The sequence below is a fragment of the Felis catus genome, chromosome E1 (genome assembly GCF_018350175.1).
Source record: "Felis catus isolate Fca126 chromosome E1, F.catus_Fca126_mat1.0, whole genome shotgun sequence".
Taxonomy (NCBI): Eukaryota; Metazoa; Chordata; class Mammalia; order Carnivora; family Felidae; genus Felis; species Felis catus.
Genome location: NC_058381.1, coordinates 23,915,016 through 23,935,838, shown reverse-complemented (window position 1 = coordinate 23,935,838; position 20,823 = coordinate 23,915,016). Strand labels below are relative to the sequence as shown.

The 20,823-nt window shown below is 37.6% G+C and overlaps 1 protein-coding gene across 19 annotated transcripts in view; it reads right to left on the bottom strand.

Annotated features, from left to right (window-relative positions):
• The window catches only part of ACACA (acetyl-CoA carboxylase alpha), a 280,099-nt gene that overhangs the window by 200,579 nt on the left and 58,697 nt on the right, over positions 1–20,823 (bottom strand). The window contains exon 1 of one of the 19 annotated variants that reach the window (XM_019817558.3): positions 2,833–3,454. The exons of 16 other annotated variants lie outside the window; for them this stretch is intronic. In XM_019817558.3, the coding sequence (XP_019673117.2) occupies positions 2,833–2,882 (50 nt within the window). In that variant the 5' untranslated portion in view covers positions 2,883–3,454. Of the gene's footprint in view, positions 1–450; positions 1,812–2,832; positions 3,455–20,823 lie in introns of those variants that run through there. 2 more of the 19 variants (XM_019817556.3, XM_019817557.3) reach the window with 2 other exon arrangements.

Below are 20,823 nucleotides of genomic sequence, written 5' to 3'. Positions count from 1 at the left end.
GTGAAATTAATCAGTCAGAGAAAGACAAACATCATATGACTTCACTCATGAGGACGTTAAGATACAAAAAAGATGAACATAAGGAAAGAGAAGCAAAAAATAATATAAAAACAGGGAAGGGGACAAAACATAAGAGACTCTTAAATATAGAGAACAGAGGGTTGCTGGAGAGGTTGTGTGAGAGGGGATGGGCTAAATGGGTAAGGGGCATTAAGGAATCTAAGGAATCCTGAAATCATTGTTGCACCATATGCTAACTAACTTGGATGTAAATTTAAAAATAAATAAATTATTAATTTAAAAAATAATAATGAAATAAAATAAAAAATTTTCTTATAGATACAAAAAAATCACCAAACCAAATTTCCCGTAAGTTCCAGGGTTTAGCCGTCAAAGTCTTACTGTTTTTTAAAGGTATATATAGCCCAAATATGGCACCTAAAAACTTACCTTTGAAGCATGTAATATCTCATCTCCTTAATTTCCTCTGTAGAACCCTGCATATCAAGATGGCAAAGGAATGGAAGCTTTTTCTTCAGGTTTCGGTCTTGTAAACACAAGCTGCAGTCCGTCCTCCTGTTGCAGGTGCTTAAAACCCAGGAGGACAAGAGATACTATGCCTTCTGCCTACTTCTTGGCCCTGCTTCAGTCAGACTAGAGTATTCCTGATGGCCTCAAACTACAGTCTTTTTGTCTACTTTGTCCCCAATTTCCACATTTCCCCACCTTTCCTCCTTTTTGTATTTTCTCCCTAAACTTGGTTTACACACAGAATTGGTTGATTTCCCAAGGGGACTAAGAGGAGAGGGGGAGAAACAGAAAAGCCTGTATAACTAGAAAACAGATCTTAGCTCTGCATGAGCGGCAGCAAACATGTTTCAACAACGGTCACTTTCTTCTGACAGTCACCAGAGAAAAAGCTCCACAAGACTCTCCTGGCTGCCAGGAGCACATGACAGGGAGGGCCCGGGGCAAAAAGAAGACAAGTCTACAAGGACAACTGAGCCAGGAGAATAATGAGGTCGTGAAATCCAGAGGGAGGAGGACAGCACAGCCTAAGTAGGGTAATTTCTGAGATCCAATCAAACAAATAATACTGATTATCAGACTGCAAGAAGGGAAAAAGCAGGTCAGGCGGTAAAGAAAGCAAGCAGAAAGGACAAGACATATCACTACTGAGGAACTTTGAATAAAGTGTGAGCCACAATTTTAATTTTTAGGCCAAACTAGTGATACATGCATGCAAAAACCTTTTTTAAATAAAGCAACAAAATCTAAGATTTTATTCACCCAAACTTGAACGTAAGAATGGAGCTAGGACAAATGGGATATAGAGAAGATGTGGATAAATTCTTGAAAGGAAAAGGGGCCCAGACAAATATTTTACACACAGAGGTCTGACCCAGATTAAGCAGGGAAGAGAAAAACCCTGCTTAGAAAGGCTACTGGAACACATATATTGCTATAAAAGCAAATCGGCCAGAGCTAGATCTCTTAAAAAAAATAGTTTGAATGTTATCTAGTAACAAAGTCCTACTTTAGCTTTTAATAAAACAGATGCTAACGCTATTGCTCCCTTGTAATAGGAGAGACTCCAGTAGCTAAAATCTGCAAAATCAGAATTTCCTATGATAAGTCATCAGGAAAAGTATAATTCACCAGAGTCATGTGGTAACTTCATTCATGTACCACAAAAAAATTCTTTCCCACCAAAATGCTGGATAGAAATAGTTAATGATCTGTCGCCAACTATGCTGAGAACCTATTGATCTTCCAGAAAACTCTCCAAAACAAATACACAAATAACCTGGAGCAGAAATAGAAGATAAATGGGGCATTTGGGTGGCTCAGTCGATTAAGCGTCCGACTTCGGTTCAGGTCATGATCTCACAGTTTGTGAGTTCAAGCCCCGTTTTGGGCTCTGTGCTGACAGCTCAGAGCCTGGAGCCTGCTTCAGATTCTGTGTCTCCCTCTCTCTCTGCCCCTCCACCACTCAAACTCTGTCTCTCTCTCTCCTTCAAAAATAAATAAACATTAAAAAAAAAAACTAAAAAAAAAGAAAAGAAACAGAAGATAAATGATCAAATAGAAAACAAATGATTAAGGCAAACAAATTCTGATCTTCAGGCCATTCAGATGACCCAACCTGAAAAGACTTCACCAGGCCACTCGACATGACCACCAGCCATAACAGAAAACGTACATCCTTGTTGTTTTCTGGTCTAGGCCGTTTCACATCATTCCTTACGTGCTATGCCAATGTCCAATAAAGTTTAGTCGTTTACTTTTTCCTTTGAAGACCCAAGCTGATGCAAAGGAGCCCTCCTATTTTTATGACTCTTCAGAATAACAGGTCTCAAAAATAGAGCACTGAGGTCTTTATTCAGAATTACAGTGACCACAGATGTAGAAGCAGCTCGGTTTTACACATATCTAAGTGTCTCCAGATGTAGGCAGGTCCCGAAAGAGAATCATTCTCTGCCTTTGTTATATAAGGTCAACATTCAAAAACAAATAAAGCCTTGGGTATAGAATAAAAAAGGCTATTTTGTATCAAAATATACAATTGTATCAAAAATATACTAAAAAGGTACATTCAGTAATCAAGTCTGTGCTTCTTTCAAAGGATCTTTCTAAAACAGCCAAACACTAAACACAGCACACCCAGATCCAAAAACAAAGCTTGAGTTTCTAATCTTTTATGGATGCTGCTCACAATCCTTCTGTAATATTAGAACACAAGAAATAAAAAAGCCACATTCATTCCTCCAAATTCAAAGCATCCTCACTTTAATCTACCATGAATAGAGAGTGTCCAAAGTAGACACATACCTGGCACAAAATCCAACTAGAAGCCCACAATGATCCCAGCATTGTAACATGCCCAGCACCCAGGATGACGTAGCAGTTTATCCAGCAGACAGTGATGCATGAGCTGGCTTGATTGCAATGCAGTCTCAGTCCTACTGCAGCACACACTGCGAGAGACTGTTTTACACTGGGGCTTTTCCAGGCAGAAAAATCTTGGATCAAGGATAGATCTCTTGAAAATCAATTGACCATATATATATATAGAAGTTTAGTTGTGGGCTCTAAATTCTGCTTTTCTGATCTATATGCCTATCTTTGCAGCAATGCTATAGGGCCTTGAAAATTATGGTTTTATAATAAGTTTTGAAATCAGGTAGTTACAAGTCTTCCAACTTTGCTCTCCTTTTTGAAAATTGTTTCGTCTATTCTAGGTCCTTTGGGTTCTCATGTAAATTTTAGATCAGCTCATCAAACTCTAAAAAGAAAGGAAAATAAAAAGCCTACTGGGATTCTGATAAGGATTATGAGTTTACAGATCAATTTAGGGGAAATTGCCATCTTGACAATACTGATTCCTCTTAATCTCTGAACATGGACTCTCTCTCCATTTATTTACATCTTTGGTTTTTCTTAGCAACGTTTTATAATTTTTAATATTCAAATCTTACACTGGTTTTGTTAAATTTATTCCTAAATATTTTGCTCTTTTTGATACCACTGTGAATGGAATTAATTTAATTTTGTTTTTTGCTTGTTCATTGCTACATAGTATATACAAATACAATTGATTTTTGTATATGGATCATATAGCTTGTGACCTTGCTAAACTTACTTTGAAATGTTTTAACTTTATTGAGATATAATTCACATGCCACATATTTCAGCTATTTAAAGTATATAATTCAATGGTTTTTACTATATTCACGTAGTTATGAACCGTCATCACAATCAATTTTAGGACATTTTCATTATCCCAAAAGAAACCCCACAGCCAGTAGCAGTCACTCCTTATTTCCTCCAAAACCCTCCCCAGTTCTAATCTACTTTCTGTCCTTATAGATTCTGGTTATTTCACATAAATGGAATGACAGGATATGTGGTCTTCTGTGACTGGCTTCTTTCACTTAGTATAATGCTTTCAGTGTTGTAGCATGTATTAGTACTTAATTTCTTTTTATGGACAATTAATTCTCCATTGGATGGATATACCACATTTTATTCTTCCATTCATCAGTTGATAGATATTGAATTGTTTCCACTTCGTGCCCATTGTGAATAATGTTGCTGTGAACATAAACGCACAAATTTTTATATGGAGATGAGCTTTCATTTCTCATAGGTATGTAACTAGGAGTGGAATTGCAGGATCATATGGTAAATACTTCATTTTATAAGAAATTTTCAGGGGCACCTGTTTGGCTTGGTCAGTAGAACATTTGACTCTTGAACTTGGGGTTGTAAGTTCAAGTCCCATGTTAGGTGCAGATATTACTTAAAAAAATAAAATCTTAAAAAAAATAAAGAGAAATTTCCAAATTATTTTCCAGAGTGGTTGCATCATTTTACATTCCCACCAACTGTGTACAAGTGATCCCATTTTTCCATACTCTTGTTAACATTTGGTGTTGTTAACTAGTTTTTATTTTAGGCACTTTGATAGGTGTATAGTAATATCTGACTGTTGTTTTAATCTGCACATTCCTAATAGCTAATTATGTTAAACATCTTTTCATGTCCTTTTCTGCCATCTGTATATCCTTTTTATGATATTATTTCTTTGTAATTTCTCTCTCCTTGAGAATTTTATTTATTGATTTGCTGTTGTCATACTTTAAAAAAATTATTTAAACATGTTTTCCTTTGGTTCTTTGAACACATTTATGATAGTTGCTTTGAAGATTTTGTCTGCTAAATCCAGCATCTAAGAACACCTGGAGACAGTTTCTATTGACTTTTTTTCCTAAATATGGGTCACACTTTCGTATTTCTTTTCATGTCTCATGATTTTGTTGAAGACTCAACATATTAAGTAATTTATTGTAGCAAGTCTAGATTCTGATTTCTTTTACCTATGAAGGTTGTTGTTGTTACTACTACTCCTTCCCTATGGCCCTTCCTTCCTTGGCTTAATAACTTGCCTCGGCTAAATCTGTGAAATCTGTCCACCCCTAAGTGTGCAGCCACTGATGTCTCAGCTCATTTTCTTTCTATTGCTTGTTTTTATGTTGAAACCTGCCTTCTAAGTGCTTACCTCTGTATCTGCATAGCTTATATGTCTCTCAATGATTAGGCAATGATTATGTTTAAAGCCACTAAAGCCTTTTGGATTCTGTTCATGTGTCTGTGTGTGGGAAGGATAGCACATTTAAAATTCAGGACATTTTCAAGTCTGCTCTGGCTTTTACTTCTTATTGGGACTTATCATGTCTACTCTATGCATACAAGCAACCTCAGCTAACAATATGCTTGTTCCAACTACAAACACACCTCAGTCTATTAGAGCCAATGGCCCACCCGATACATCAAATGCCAAGAGAACCATTTCCACTGACAACACCAATGGCCATGGGCATCATCCACCACCCAAAAATGAGTAAGCTTCCTTCAATCTCAGCATCAAAACTGGCAGTCTCATGGCCTACCCACACTGGCAAAATCTCCACACCACCCAAGCCTAGGGAAGGGAGCAAGAAGAGTCTTAGGCAAGAACACCATAGACTCCTACTGTTCTTACTGAATTTCAGCAGTTTTTCAAACAACTCTTTCTCAGATTGTTGTATGTATTTTGGTTGATTTCAAGGGTACTGAAATGGTTTTGCCAAGCCTTACAGTTGCTTTTTGGGTTAAAGATTTATTGATCCTTACTCAGCTATAGCTGGAAGCCTTGTTTTATTTATTTTTTGAGATATAACTTCATACAATAACGTGCAAAAATCTTAAGTATACACTCAATTAATTTCACATATGTATATACCTGCATAGCCAACCACCCCATTAAGATACAGAACATTTCCAGAGTCTCAGAGGGCTTCCTTAATGGCTCTGGTCATGATCCCAGGGTCATGGGATCAAGCCCTGCATTGGGCTCAGTGCTGAGCATGGAGCCTGCCTAAGAGTCTCTCTCTGCCCCTCTCCCCAACTTGTGTGCTCTCTCTCTAAAATAAAAAAAAAATAAAAATTAAAATTAATTTTAAAAAATTCATCATTGTGACATAGCAGTAGTTCGTTCATTTTCATTGCTGTATAGTATTCCATTGGGTGACTATCCCATAATTTATCTAATCTATTATTGATGGATATTTGAGTTGTTTATGAATCTTCACCAGATTTGTCCTTATACTTGGTTTTTGGTGACAAATGCACTCATTTCTTTCGGTTAAATACCCAGGAGTGGACTTGCGTATTGATACAGTATGTGTATGTTTAATTTAAAAGATACTACACGAGGGGTGCCTGCGTGGCTCAGTTGGGTTATGTGCCCAACTTCAGCTCAGGTCATTATCTCACAGCTTGTGAGTTTGAGCCCTGCATGGGGCTCTGTGCTGACAGCTGAGAGCCTGGAGCCTGGTTCGGATTCTGTGTTTCCCTCTCTCTGCTCCTCCTCTGCTCATTCTCTCTCTCTCTCTCTCAAAAATAAAAGTAAAATTAAAAAATAAGAAATTGTACAACTCAACACCAAAAAAACCCCAAACAATCTGATTAAAAAATGGGCAGAGGATATGAAATAGACATTTTTCCAAAGAAGACCTGCAGATGGCCAACAGATATGAAAAGAAGCTCAACATCACTAATCATCAGGGAAATGCAAATCAAAACCACACTGAGATTATCACCTCACATCTGTCAGAATGGCTTTTATTAAAAAGACAAGAAATAACAAGTGTTGACAAGGATGCAGAGAAAAGGGAACCCTTGTGCGTTGTTGGTAGGAATGGAAAATGGAAAAACAGTGTGGAGCTTCCTCAAAAAATTAGTAATAGAACGACCATACAACCCAGCAATTCCACCTCTGGGTATTTCTCCAAAGAAAACAAAACACTAATATATTTATTTGTATTTTAAAAATATATGCACCCTTATGTTCATTGCAGAGTTATTTACAATGAAATAAGGAAACAACTAAGTATCCATCAATAGATGAATGGGTAAAGAAAATGTGGTATACACAGGCAATGGAGTATTACTCAGCCATAAAAAAGAATGAAATCTTGGCATTTGCAATGACATGGGTGAACTAACCTAGCAGGTATTATGGTAAGTGAAATAAGTCAGACAGAGAAAGACTAATACCTTATGATTTCACTTATATGTGGAATCTAAGAAACAAAACAAACAAAACAGAAACAAACCCATAAATTAAATGCAGAAAACAAACTGGTGGTGGCCAGAGGGGAGAGTGGGGGGAGGGGGGTGAAATAAATGCCAAGGATTAAGAGGTACGAACTTCCAGTTACAAAAATATATAGGTCACAGGGATGTAGTCAATAATCTATATTGACTACAGCAGAGGGAATAGAATCAATAATCTGTAATTCCTTTGTATAGTGACAGAAAGTAACTAGACTTATTGTCATGATCATTTCATAATGTATATGAACACTGAATCACTATGTTGCATATGTGAAACTAATGTAATATTGTATGTCAACTATACTACCCTTAAAAAGAAGACGTAGGAATATCTTTTTCTTACTGATTTATAAGATTCTGGTAGCAAGGTATTTTCTTCCTGTTTTACTAACTGACAGAACAAGTGGGGGGGGGGGGTGGAATCAAAGATACTGAAGAACAACACAATTAAAAAACTTAACTGACAAATATAGAATCCTACAACCAACAACTGCAAAATATACATCCTTCAAAAGTGTTATAAGATTTTATCAAAACTGAACATATGCTAGGGGTACCTGGCTGGCTCAGTCAGTAGAGCATGTGACTCTTGATCCCGGGGTTGTGAGTTCAAGCCCCACGTTGGGCACAGAGCTTACTTAAAAATATATACATATGCATATACATACAAAAAACAGATTTATTTTTTAAAAATTTAACCATATGCTAGGCTATAAAGTATCAACAAACTTCCAAGATTTGAAATCACAGAGTATATCCTCTGAATACAATGGATTAAACTAAAAATCAATGGCAAAGATACTAAAATATATTCAAGTGATTTTAATACATATCCAAGTGTCTTGAAATTAATGAATCCACTTCTAAATAACTTAAGCGTCAAAAAAAAGACACAATAAAGGTGGGTGAGATGGGTGAAGGTGGTCAAAAGGTACAAACTTCCAGGGGTGCCTGGGTGGCTCAGTTGGTTGAGCGTCTGACTTCAGCTCAGGTCACGATCTCATGGTCTGTGAGTTCGAGCCCCGCATCGGGCTCTGTGCTGACGGCTCGGAGCCTGGAGCCTGATTCGGATTCTGTGTCCCTCTCTTGCTCTGTTCCTCCCCCGCTCATGCTCTGTCTCTGTCTCTCTCTCTCTCTCAAGAATAAATAAAACACTAAAATATATATATATATTTTTTTTTAATAAAAAAGGTACAAACTTCCAGTTATAAAATAAGTAAGTCCTAGGTATGTGATACACAATATGGTGACTATAGTTAACAATATTGTATTGTGCATTTGAAAGTTGCTAAGAGAGTAGATCTTAAGTTTTCATCACAAGAAGAAAGAAAAAAATTGTTAAGTATGCATAGTGATGGATGTTAACTAAACTTATTTTGGTAATTATTTTGTTATACGCACATATATAAATTTTACATGTATATGTATGTATTTATATGTATAAATATACAAATATAAAATCACTATGCTGTATACCTAAAATACAATGTTATATGTGAATTATATCTCAACTAAAAAATTAAAAAATTAAATCACAATGAAAAGAAAAACATATCTTAAACTGAATAACAATAAAAATATATCACATCAAAACTTGGGGATACAAGATGAACTAACAAATGGATACCGAGATACAGAAATGGGTAGATAACTAATAAAGCAAGTATAGGAAAATGTTCATAGTAGAATCTAGGTGATGAGTAAAATCTAGGCGTTCTCATAAAATCTCTCAACTGTGCTGTAGGCTTAAAATTTTTCATAATAAAATGTTGAAAAAAACCTTGAAATACAGGCAAAGATGGGCTTGGGGAAATTTGTAGTTATTGGTACACAGCTTAGAAAAGAAATAATAATCTATCTCAAAAGGTCAGAAAAAAACATATTAAGCCTAAAGAAAGTATAAAGAAAAGGGGCACCTGGATGACTCAATCAGTTAAGCAACCAACTCTTGTTTCAGCTCACATCATTATCCCATGGTTTGTGAGATCGAGGCCACAGAGCCCCACATCAGACTTCACATTGACAGTGTGGAGTCTGCTTGGGATTCTCTTTCTCCCTCTCTCTCTGCCCCTCCCATGCTCATGCTCACTCTCTCTCAAAATAAGTAAACTTAAAAAGTATAAAGAAGAGAACGAAGATGACAGCAGATATCAATAAAAGAGAAAACAAATGTACAATAAAAAAAATCAACAAAGACAAAAAGTTGGTTCTTTGAAAAGTCCAATTAAATTACTACTTCTATTTTTTAAATCAATTTATTTCAGAGAGAGAGAGAGGGAGAATGCACGCATGCATGTGCATGAGTGGGGGAGAGGCAGAGAGGGAGGGAGAGAGAGAATCCCAAGGAAGTTCCTTGCTCTGCACTGAGCCCAACATGAGGCTGGATTTCACAGAGAGCAAAATCATGACCTGAACCAAAATCAAGAGTTAGAGGCTTGACCGACTGAAACCACCCAAGTGCCCCAAAATTAGTAACTTCTGTAAGACTGATAAAAAATAATAGAAAATGCTAACTTGATATCAGGAATGATGAAGAGGGAACTCACTACAAATCCTAAAACATGAAAAAGAAAGGAGTATGTTTATTATGAAGTTTATGCCAATAAATCTGAAAATTTAGATTCAATTGGTAAATCATCTGAAAAAAAATTTTCTATTCCACCCAAGAAGAAACAGAAAATTTGAACAATCCTAAATCCACTTAAAAATTTTAATATATACATATAATTTAAGATACTACCACCTTTTGTGAATGTCCCTGGCCAATCTTTATATCTCTCTCAGCGATTCAATAAATATCTACTGAGTGCCCTACTATGTGCTACAGAGAGTGCTGGGTATACAACTGCAAACAAAATGTATATGATCACTGCTCTCATATTGGTGACAGGGTAACAGAGACAAAAAAATAAATGAGCAAGTGAAAATATTATAAATTGTGGTGAGTCCTTTGAAAGAAAAACAAAAAGATTACAAATAATAACAGGCCTCTCTCAGGAAGTGATATTTAATCCGAAACCTTAAAAAGAGGGCCTTAAGTAATCACTGAGAGAGTAAGAGAGAATCCAGGCAAAAGGACAAGTATGTATGGCCCTGAGATAGGAAAGACTGGAACACCAGGGGAACTGAAAGGCCAGTATGACTGAAGCACTGTCAACACATGGAAGCTGACAGAAGTCAGATTATTCAGGGCCTCAGGAGCCAAGGTAAGAATTTAGTATCTTGGGGCACCTGGGTGGCTCAGCTGGTTAAGTGTCTCACTCTTGGTTTAGGCTAAAGTCATGATTTCATGGTTCTTGAGTTCAAGCCCCGCATTGGTCAGTATGGGGCCTGCTTGGGATTCTCTCTCCACCCCCCCTCTCTCTCTGCCTCTCCCCTGCTCTCTCACTCACACACTATCTCTCAAAATAAATTTTAAAAACTTTAAAAAAAGATTTTAGTGTCTTATGCTAAGTGTGACAGGAAATCAGGGGGCAGAAAATCCAGTTGAGTGACCATTCTATTAATCCAAACAAGAGTTGACAGACTAAGGCTAAACTAAAGTGATGGCAAGTGAATGTACTGAAGTAAATATTGGAGACAGAATCAACAGAACTGAAGTATGATTTCCCAGGTTTCTGACTTAAGCAGAGTGGCCAGAGGTGATATTTATAAGAGGTGGAAGATTATGGAAGGATCAATTTAGAGAGGATAGGGAGAAATCAAGAGTTCAGGTCTAGAGGCAGTTGGCTGGCTTAATCCATAGAGCATGCAACTCTTGATCTCAGGGTCATGAATTCAAGCCACAGGCTGGACGAAGAGGTTATTAAAAAAAAAAAAAAAAGGAGTTTGGGTCTATAGGACATTCAAACGAAGATTTCACATAAATAGCTGAATATAGCAAGTCAGATCAAAAGATAGATATGGAATGGATATCATAAATAATGGGAGTTATTGGCATACAAACAGTAGCAAAGGGATGAGATTACGTAGAAAGAAAATGTATACCAAGTAAAAGGACTAGAAGGTCCAAGACCAAGCAGGACTAAATGCTGGAAGTAACATGAAAAAGAAGAGCTTGCAAAGGAGATTAGAAAGAGTACCAGGGACACAGGAGGAAAGACAAGAAAGCACAGTTTTCAGCAGGAAAGAGAAGGCTGTGTTTCAAGGAAAAAAGTAGGTACCTGTATAAAGCTACTGAGAGGACTAAAAGGATGAGAACTGAGAAGCACCCAATGAATTTAGCAATACAATAGTCACTGGTGATTTTTAATGCAAGCAGTTTCAGTAGCATGATAGGGCAGAGTACACACTAGTACAGGTTGGAAGACAGAATGAGAGAAGAGGAAGAAAGAACCCTTCTGAAGATCTTGGCCATGATGTGGGGCAGAGAATTAGGGGAGTAGTCTAAAGGGAGCATGGCTATCAAAGAAGGATTTTATAAAGATGGGAGTCATCGGAGCTTGTCTGGATGCCAACGTGAGTGATTTAGTAGAAAAGGGGATATTTTGGGGCGCCTGGGTGGCGCAGCCGGTTAAGCGTCCGACTTCAGCCAGGTCACGATCTCGCGGTCCGTGAGTTCGAGCCCCGCGTCAGGCTCTGGGCTGATGGCTCAGAGCCTGGAGCTTGTTTCTGATTCTGTGTCTCCCTCTCTCTCTGCCCCTCCCCCGTTCATGCTCTGTCTCTCTCTGTCCCAAAAATAAATAAATGTTGAAAAAAAAATTTTTTTTAAATAAAAATAAAAAAGAAAAGGGGATATTTAAAATGTAAAGAAGAGGATCACTAAAGGAAGGAGGATCTTGAGAAGTCCTTAAAACAAGAAGGAAAAATGAAAACATGAGTATAGATACAAGTAAATTTGAAATTAGATGTTGGAAGGAAGAATTTCTGGTGTGATAGTTTCTATTTTCTCAATGAAATATGTGGCAAAGTTATAAAATTCAAAGTGTGTCTAGAAGGGACAGGAGCTAGGGATGGGTTTAATGACAATGGAGAAAGAACACAATTGTTGTTGTGAAAAATGAAAGGCCAAATAACCAGAAGAGAAAAACAAAATAGGAGAAAGAAGAAAAGTTTCACAGCACAGGCAGCATTTGAGAAGGACCTTACAAAGTGATGACCCAAAAGGATGAATGGAATTCCAAAAGTCAGAGGAAGGGCATTCCAGTAAGAAAACACAGCAGAGGAGGACAAGAGAGAAATCCTATTATCCTCTCAAGTAGCTGTTCTTTTTTTTTTCCTTGCCATCAACTTCTTAAAAGGGTACACAGTGTTGACATTGCTGTTCCTTCATTTACTACTACTTAATCTCTGGACATCTACTAAAGCTGTTCACCCCAAGAGCCTCCTATGCACGAACTTCAGTGCTTTTTCTTTTTCTTTTTTTTTTTAATGTTTATTTATTTTGAGAGAAAGAGAGAGAGAGACAGAGTGTGTGTGTGTGCACGTGTGTGCGTGTATGGGTGCAGGCACAACCTGGGAAGGGACAGAGAGGGGAAGAGAGAAAATCCCAAGCAGTCTCCATGCTTCAGCGCAGAGCCCAATGCAGGGCTCGATCTCACAAACCAAAATCAAGAGTCAAAAAAACCTGAGCCAAAATCAAGAGTCGGATGCTTAACCGACTAAGCCACCAAGACGCCCCCCAGTGTTGTTTCTCAATCTGACATTTCTTTTCAACACTGTATGTTACATCTTCCACCTTAAAATTATCCTTTCCTTCTTTTTTTTTTTTTTTTTTTTTGGTGCTCCTTCTACCTTCCTAATCATTTCCTGTCTCCCTTTTTCACCCTTCCTTCCATCTAAAGATAGACATTTCCATAAGACACACTTCCCTTCTACTTATATACTCTCCCTCATAATAATCTAATCTACTTGCACAACTTTAATTTCAATGCAACAAACATTTATTAAGCATGTATTATATGCCAGGCATTGTTCTAAACGCTAGAAAAGTGGTTCTCAGCTCAGGTTTCATATCAGATTCACGTGGAGAGTACTAGCATGAAGACTGCTGGGTTCCATGACCAGAAACTGTAATTTAAGTAGTCTGACACACAGTTTAGGGATGCATAGTTTTTTATTTATTTTTCAGTATATGAAATTTATTGTCAAATTGGTTTCCATACAACACCCAGTGCTCATCCCAAAAGGTGCCCTCCTCAATACCCATCACCCCTCAGTTTGTTCTCAGTTTTTAAGAGTCTCTTATGCTTTGGCTCTCTCCCACTCTAACCTCTTTTTTTTTTTTTTTCCTTCCCCTCCCCCATGGGTTCCTGTTAAGTTTCTCAGGATCCACATAAGAGTGAAACCATATGGTATCTGTCTTTCTCTGTATGGCTTATTTTACTTAGCATAACACTCTCTAGTTCCATCCACATTGGTACAAAGGGCCATATTTCATTCTTTCTCATTGCTATGTAGTACTCCATTGTGTATATAAACCACAATTTCTTTATCCATTCATCAGTTGATGGACATTTGGGTTCTTTCATAATTTGGCTACTGTTGAGAGTGCTGCTATAAACATTGGGGTACAAGTGCCCCTACGCATCAGTACTCCTATAAGGGATTGCATAGTTTCTGAAAGTTCCACAGATGATTCTGTTGTTGCACAGCCAAATCTAAATACTGTTTTCCATGTTATATGTGTCTCAGCATGACAGACAAGATGCTTAATGATCTCACCTTTATCTTACCAGCCTCTTCCTCCACGACACTAAACACCCTGTCTCCCTCACATTTCAATAATACTCAATGACTTATAATTGCCTGAACATGCTAGATGTCTCAGTCTGGTATCTTTCCACATGCTGTCAACCCCACCATCACTGGTGTTCCTGCTATATACTTATCTCTGTTGCTTGTCTGTTTTCTGTTCATTTCTTCAAAACTGAGTTTAAACAAATCTGAAATATTACTGACACCTTACAGATCTCAACAAGCCCAGCATAATAATGATTAAAGCTCTTGTATTAGAAATAATGTTAACTTGGCACAGTGTTTGGCTAGCCACTAATATATCCTATTGGTAAAAAGGACTCACTAAAGTAATGCTATAAGATGATCAGTTTACCTTTTAGAAAGATCCCAATGGCCATGTGGAGCTTATACTGAAAGGGGAAAGAGGCTGGAGAAGAACTAAAATACTCTTGCCAAATCCAAATAAAATATAAAAGCAAGAACAATAGCAGTAGCAAAGGAAAGAAAGGAATGGATTCAAGAATTATTTGGGTATACTGGGACACCTGGGTGGCTAAGTCAGTTAAGCATCTGACTTCAGCTCAGGTCATGATCTCAGGCTTGTGGGTTCAAGTCCTGCATCGGACTCTGTGCTGACAGCTCAGAGCCTGGAGCCTGCTTCGGATTCTGTGTCTCCCTCTCTCTTGGCCCCTCCCCTGCTCGTGCTCTCTCTCTTTCTATCTCTTTCAAAAATAAATATTTTTTAAAAATTTAAGAATTATTGGGGTATAGTATCAATAAGAATACCTAACTAGGTGTTAGGGGTAGGGGTAGAGGGGTAGAGGAGAGAGGTATCTCATATAACACCCATATTTCTAGCTTAGAAGACCAGAGAAATGGGAATACCATTAATTAAGTTAAATCAAGAGAGAGGTTGTGACCTATGAGAAGAGGGCTAAAGCCAGGAAGCTTTGTAGAAAATTAACAATTAGGAGGCATGTGGAAAAAGCCAAGCCTACTCAAGCACCTGACAGGGTAGAGTCAGAAAGGAGAACTGGGAGAGAATGTTACTAAAATATAAGGTGTAGTTTCAAGAATGAGTGAAAAGTCAACAGTGTCAAATTTTGCTCATCAGGAGGTCACTGGTAAGTTTTCTAAGTGTAGTTTCAGAGAAGTGGTAGAAGCAAAAGCCAACTGCAATAGATTGAAGAGTGAATGGAACTACCGGTCGACAGTAGCAGACGGTACATTTGTTTATTTCTATTCTCTACCAAAAATCACATGAAAATGACAACAAAATAATAAAAGAAACATAAAGACATAAGAACAAAGAAAACGAAAGAGGAGGACCTAACAGATACAGACGTCAAAAAATTTTGGGAAACAGAAAATGGATGGTCAAGAAGTAACTCAGAAACCAAAGAGCCTATGGTATGGAAAGCCTCTTAGAAACAAGCATGATTCTATGGGAATGCAAGCTGGTGCGGCCACTCTGGAAAACAGTATGGAGGTTCCTCAAAAAACTAAAAATGGAACTACCCTATGACCCAGCAATTGCACCACTAGGTATTTACCCAAGGGATACTGGTATGCTGTTTCGAAGGGACACACGCACCCCAATGTTTATAGCAGCACTATCAACAATAGCCAAAGTATGGAAAGAGCCCAAATGTCCATCGATGGATGAATGGATACAGAAGATGTAGTATATATATACAATGGAGTATTACTCACCAATCAAAAAGAATGAAATCTTGCCATTTGCAACTACTGGGATGGAACTAGACGGTATTATGCTAAGTGAAATTAGTCAATCAGAGAAAGACAAATATGACTTCACTCATATGAGGACTTTAAGAGACAAAACAGATGAACATAAGGGAAGGGAAACAAAAATAATATAAAAACAGGGAGGGGGACAAAACAGAAGAGACTCATAAATATGGAGGACAAACTGAGGGTTACTGGAGGGGGTGTGGGAGGGGGGAATGGGCTAAATGGGTAAGGGGCACTAAGGAATCTACTCCTGAAATCATTGTTGCACTATATGCTAATTTGGATGCAAATTAAAAAATAAATTAAAAATTAGAAAAAAAAGAAACAAGCATGATTCTATGTTAGCACTCTGGAAAAACTCAGGAATTAGAATTGTCCAGTATATCTCTATTAGCAAGGGTGGAGACAGAGCTGAAAACCAAATAAAATCTATAGTTTACTTAAAAGTACTATACCAATATTAACTACTTAATTTTAATAAAAATAGGGTTGCTAGAAAAAATACAAGATGCCCATTTAAATTTTCCATTTCAGGCAAACACAAGTAATTTTTTAATTTTTTTTTCAACGTTTTTTATTTATTTTTGGGACAGAGAGAGACAGAGCATGAACGGGGGAGGGGCAGAGAGAGGGAGACACAGAATCGGAAACAGGCTCCAGGCTCCGAGCCATCAGCCCAGAGCCTGACGCGGGGCTCGAATTCACGGACTGTGAGATCGTGACCTGGCTGAAGTCGGACGCTTAACCGACTGTGCCACCCAGGCGCCCCACAAGTAATTTTTTATATAAGTATGTCTAATGCAGTATTTGCAGTATTTAATTTTTATATGAAAAATTATTGTTTACCTGAAATTCAAAATTAACTGGGCAACACGTATTTTTATTTGCTACATCTGACAACTCTAGATAAATGTACTATGGTTATGAAAAATATTAATGGTAGGGGAAGGTAAGTGAAGGACACACAAGAATTCTCTGCTGTTTTTGTAGCTCTTCTGTAAATCAAAAATTATTTCAAAATAAAAAGCTAAAAAAAATTAAGCTAAAAGATTTTTAGTGACATGAGAAAATGTTGTTCTATGGAAAAAAGCAAAAAATAGAGCCGTGCATTAAGATATAATCTACTTAAGTATTTTTTAAAGAAATTTATCCTTAAGGGGTAAAATTCACAAAAAGAAATATTAAATACTGACAGAAATTATCACGGGACAATCATATTCTGGATTCTTTCTATTTCTTCATACTTTTTGGATTTCTAAGTTTTCTATAGTAAGCATATATCTAATAATTTTAAAGTTTTAAGTAGTAAATGCAAACTTCATTTGTAAATTTATGTTCACAGGAAGAAAGGAGGGGGAAAATGTATGCATTACACTAGAAGTAATGAAAATAATAAACACTGCCAAGTGGCTGTCCTGAGCCCTATTTACAAATATTCATAATTTCATTTCTACAGTTAGCTACATTTATGGAATAAAGTCTGGAGATTATAATACATACAAAGACAGTTCCTGTTTTCTGAATGGAAAGAGTGGGTGGGAAATAGAGCAAACTATTGCCTTCAGAAAGAGTACCAAGTTGCAGATCTCATAATGACCTTCTCTGTCTACTCACTTCTGAGGCACCATGGCAACTGGGAACCTCAGAATATCAAGGAAGGAACATTGAGAGTAAAGGGTTTGGAAAATGCTGGGGGCAGGGAAAAAGCTCAGGGAAGCTGAATGAGAAATGCTAAGAAAGCCAAACATAACACTCTCACAGGCCCATCTACAAATTTCCTTATTTTTGATGTTAAAGCTTGAGACAGCTGAGCCAAAGATAGAAAGGAAAGTGAAATTTCCTGCCCTCTCAATAATGGTTATTCTCAACATCTAAATTATAATATTGACAGTATATGTGTACTATAATTAAAGTCTTTCAATCTAAATATCCACGTTTTAAACCCAACATGCAAAAGCCTTAAGAAGGTTTTTCTAGTCAAAAATTTTATTTTACAAAAGGACTCTTTCATAATAAATATTACATAGTATGGAACATTTTACTTTTCCAAACACTTCTGCAGATATTATTTAATTTTACCTCCATTACTAGATTTAAGTGAAATCGCTTCAAACTCAAGAGTTTATTTTTTTATTATTTTTTATTTTTTTCAATCTCAGGAGTTTCAAGTGAGAGACTAATAGGAAAGAGAATCTCTTTCCAGGTCAAATACAAACATATACCCCTAAAACTTAAAAGTTCTGTCCTTCAGCAACATGCAGAAGGTTGAAACTAGACCACTTTCTCACACTATTCACAAAAATAAACTCAAAATGGATAAAGGACCTAAATGTGAGACAGGAAACCATCAAAACCTTAGAGGAGAAAGCAGGAAAAGACCTCTCTGACCTCAGCCGTAGCAATCTCTTACTCGACACATCCCCAAAGGCAAGGGAATTAAAAGCAAAAGTGAATTACTGGGACCTTATGAAGATAGAAAGCTTCTGCACAGCAAAGGAAACAACCAACAAAACTAAAAGGCAACCAACGGAATGGGAAAAGATATTCGCAAATGACATATCGAACAAAGGGCTAGTATCCAAAATCTATAAAGAGCTCACCAAACTCCACACCCAAAAAACAAATAACCCAGTGAAGAAATGGGCAGAAAACATGAATAGACACTTTTCTAAAGAAGACATCCGGATGGCCAACAGGCACATGAAAAGATGTTCAGCGTCGCTCCTTATCAGGGAAATACAAATCAAAACCACACTCAGGTATCACCTCACGCCAGTCCGAGTGGCCAAAATGAACAAATCAGGAGACTATAGATGCTGGAGAGGATGTGGAGAAACGGGAACCCTCTTGCACTGTTGGTGGGAATGCAAATTGGTGCAGCCGCTCTGGAAAGCAGTGTGGAGGTTCCTCAGAAAATTAAAAATAGACCTACCCTATGACCCAGCAATAGCACTGCTAGGAATTTATCCAAGGGATACAGGAGTACTGATGCATAGGGGCACTTGTACCCCAATGTTCATAGCAGCACTCTCAACAATAGCCAAATTATGGAAAGAGCCTAAATGTCCATCAACTGATGAATGGATAAAGAAATTGTGGTTTATATACACAATGGAATACTACGTGGCAATGAGAAAAAATGAAATATGGCCTTTTGTAGCAACGTGGATGGAACTGGAGAGTGTGATGCTAAGTGAAATAAGCCATACAGAGAAAGACAGATACCATATGGTTTCACTCTTATGTGGATCCTGAGAAACTCAACAGGAACCCATGGGGGAGGGGAAGGAAAAAAAAAAAAAAAAAAAAGAGGTTAGAGTGGGAGAGAGCCAAAGCATAAGAGACTGTTAAAAACTGAGAACAGGGGCGCCTGGGTGGCGCAGTCGGTTAAGCGTCCGACTTCAGCCAGGTCACGATCTTGCGGTCCGTGGGTTCCAGCCCCGCGTCGGGCTCTGGGCTGATGGCCCAGAGCCTAGAGCCTGTTTCCGATTCTGTGTCTCCCTCTCTCTCTGCCCCTCCCCCATTCATGCTCTGTCTCTCTCTGTCCCAAAAATAAATAAAAAACGTTGAAAAAAAAATTAAAAAAAAAAAAAACTCAACAATTCTATACATTACTCAGTGCTCATCACGGTAAGTGTGCTCTTAATCCCCTTCACCTATTTCATCCAACCCTCCACCCACCTCCCTCTTTGGTGTTTTTTTAAAAGTCTATCACCAGGAGGGGCACCTGAGTGGCTCAGTTGATTGAGTGTCCGACTTCGGCTCAGGTCATGGTCTCTCAGTTTGTGAGTTCAAGTCTCGCATTGGGCTCTGTGCTAACAGCTCAGAGCCTGGAGCTTGCTTCGGATTCTGTGTCTCCCTCTCTCTCTGCTTCTCCCCTACTTGTGCTCTGTCTCTCTTTCTCTCAAAAATAAATAAACATTAAAAAAAATTTTTTTTAAGTCTTAATCCCCAATACAGTATTTTATCCGTTTGCATTCTAGTATCATTGGACAAACTTTACAGATTATTTCTAATTACAAAACAGCTTCAAAACTCTCCACAGAGATTCTTCTGAATAATCGAAAACACCTCATCGTCAATCACATAACTGAATTCTAAATTTTCTAAGATATTGACAAAGTACTTTCTAGACCAGAAAGGAGACAGTAATGCAACTTACCTTCAAGGAGCCTTTTGAGTGAACTTAATCTCTCTCACCTACCAAAGCAGCAACACTGTCTTAAACCCAGCAATAGAACATCATATGATGGATTTATATACACACAAATAACAGCAATTACAGACTGTTCTCAAATGGAGTCACCAACAACATGCTTGCCAAGCACAAAATGTTTGATGTTTGATTCTTTGGGCATTTAAAAAGTTTAAGGGAAAACTGAGATGGAGTTTCAAACACTGTAACATGAATTACAGGATAAAAAAGGTTTAAAGAAATCACACTACCCTAAGAGCGATCCAGTTGGGGAGCTCACCTGTTTCCAACTGGACTTCAACCAGGAATTCAGTATACTAGTTGACAAAATTGATTACAATCTTTGGTTGATAGCATGACTGTGGGGTGATCTGGATTTATTTACACTGCAATGCAAATGTTCAGAACAATCTGAACTCAAGTGGCATCCCATGAGGAACAGACATCAATATCCATGCAACTAGATAATTCTATTATATGCCACTAAATCATACATAAGTTATCAAAATTAAGACACCCACATTCAGTCTTCTATGGTCTTTCTTCTCAAATATTCAATTAAATATTAATAATAAGGTTCAGAAATAAATCAACCTAGCTAATACATCAATCCCTAACTGATCTTCTTTAAAAATAAAAAGCCAGGGCACCTGGGTGGCTTAGTCGGTTAAGCATCCAACTCTTGATTTTAGCTCAGGTCATGATCTCATGGTGGTGAGATTGAGCCCTGTGTTGGGTTCTGTGCTGTTGCGTGGAGCCTGCTTGAGATTCTCTCTCCCCGCTCTCTGTGCCCCTCCCCCGCCCACACTGGCTCTAAATTAATTAATTAATAAAGCCAAACAACAGTTGTTTACAATAAGACATATATTCCCATCAAGCTGTAACTTTCTTAGGGTATTATTTTCAAATGTTTGGGTCATAAAGCTTAGAAAGTGATCCATCTACTCTTTCAGTGCTGCTCTAGAAAATATGGGATGCAAGTCATCTCCATCTCTGGAAAAGTCTATTCTGCATTAATACCTATCCACTACACC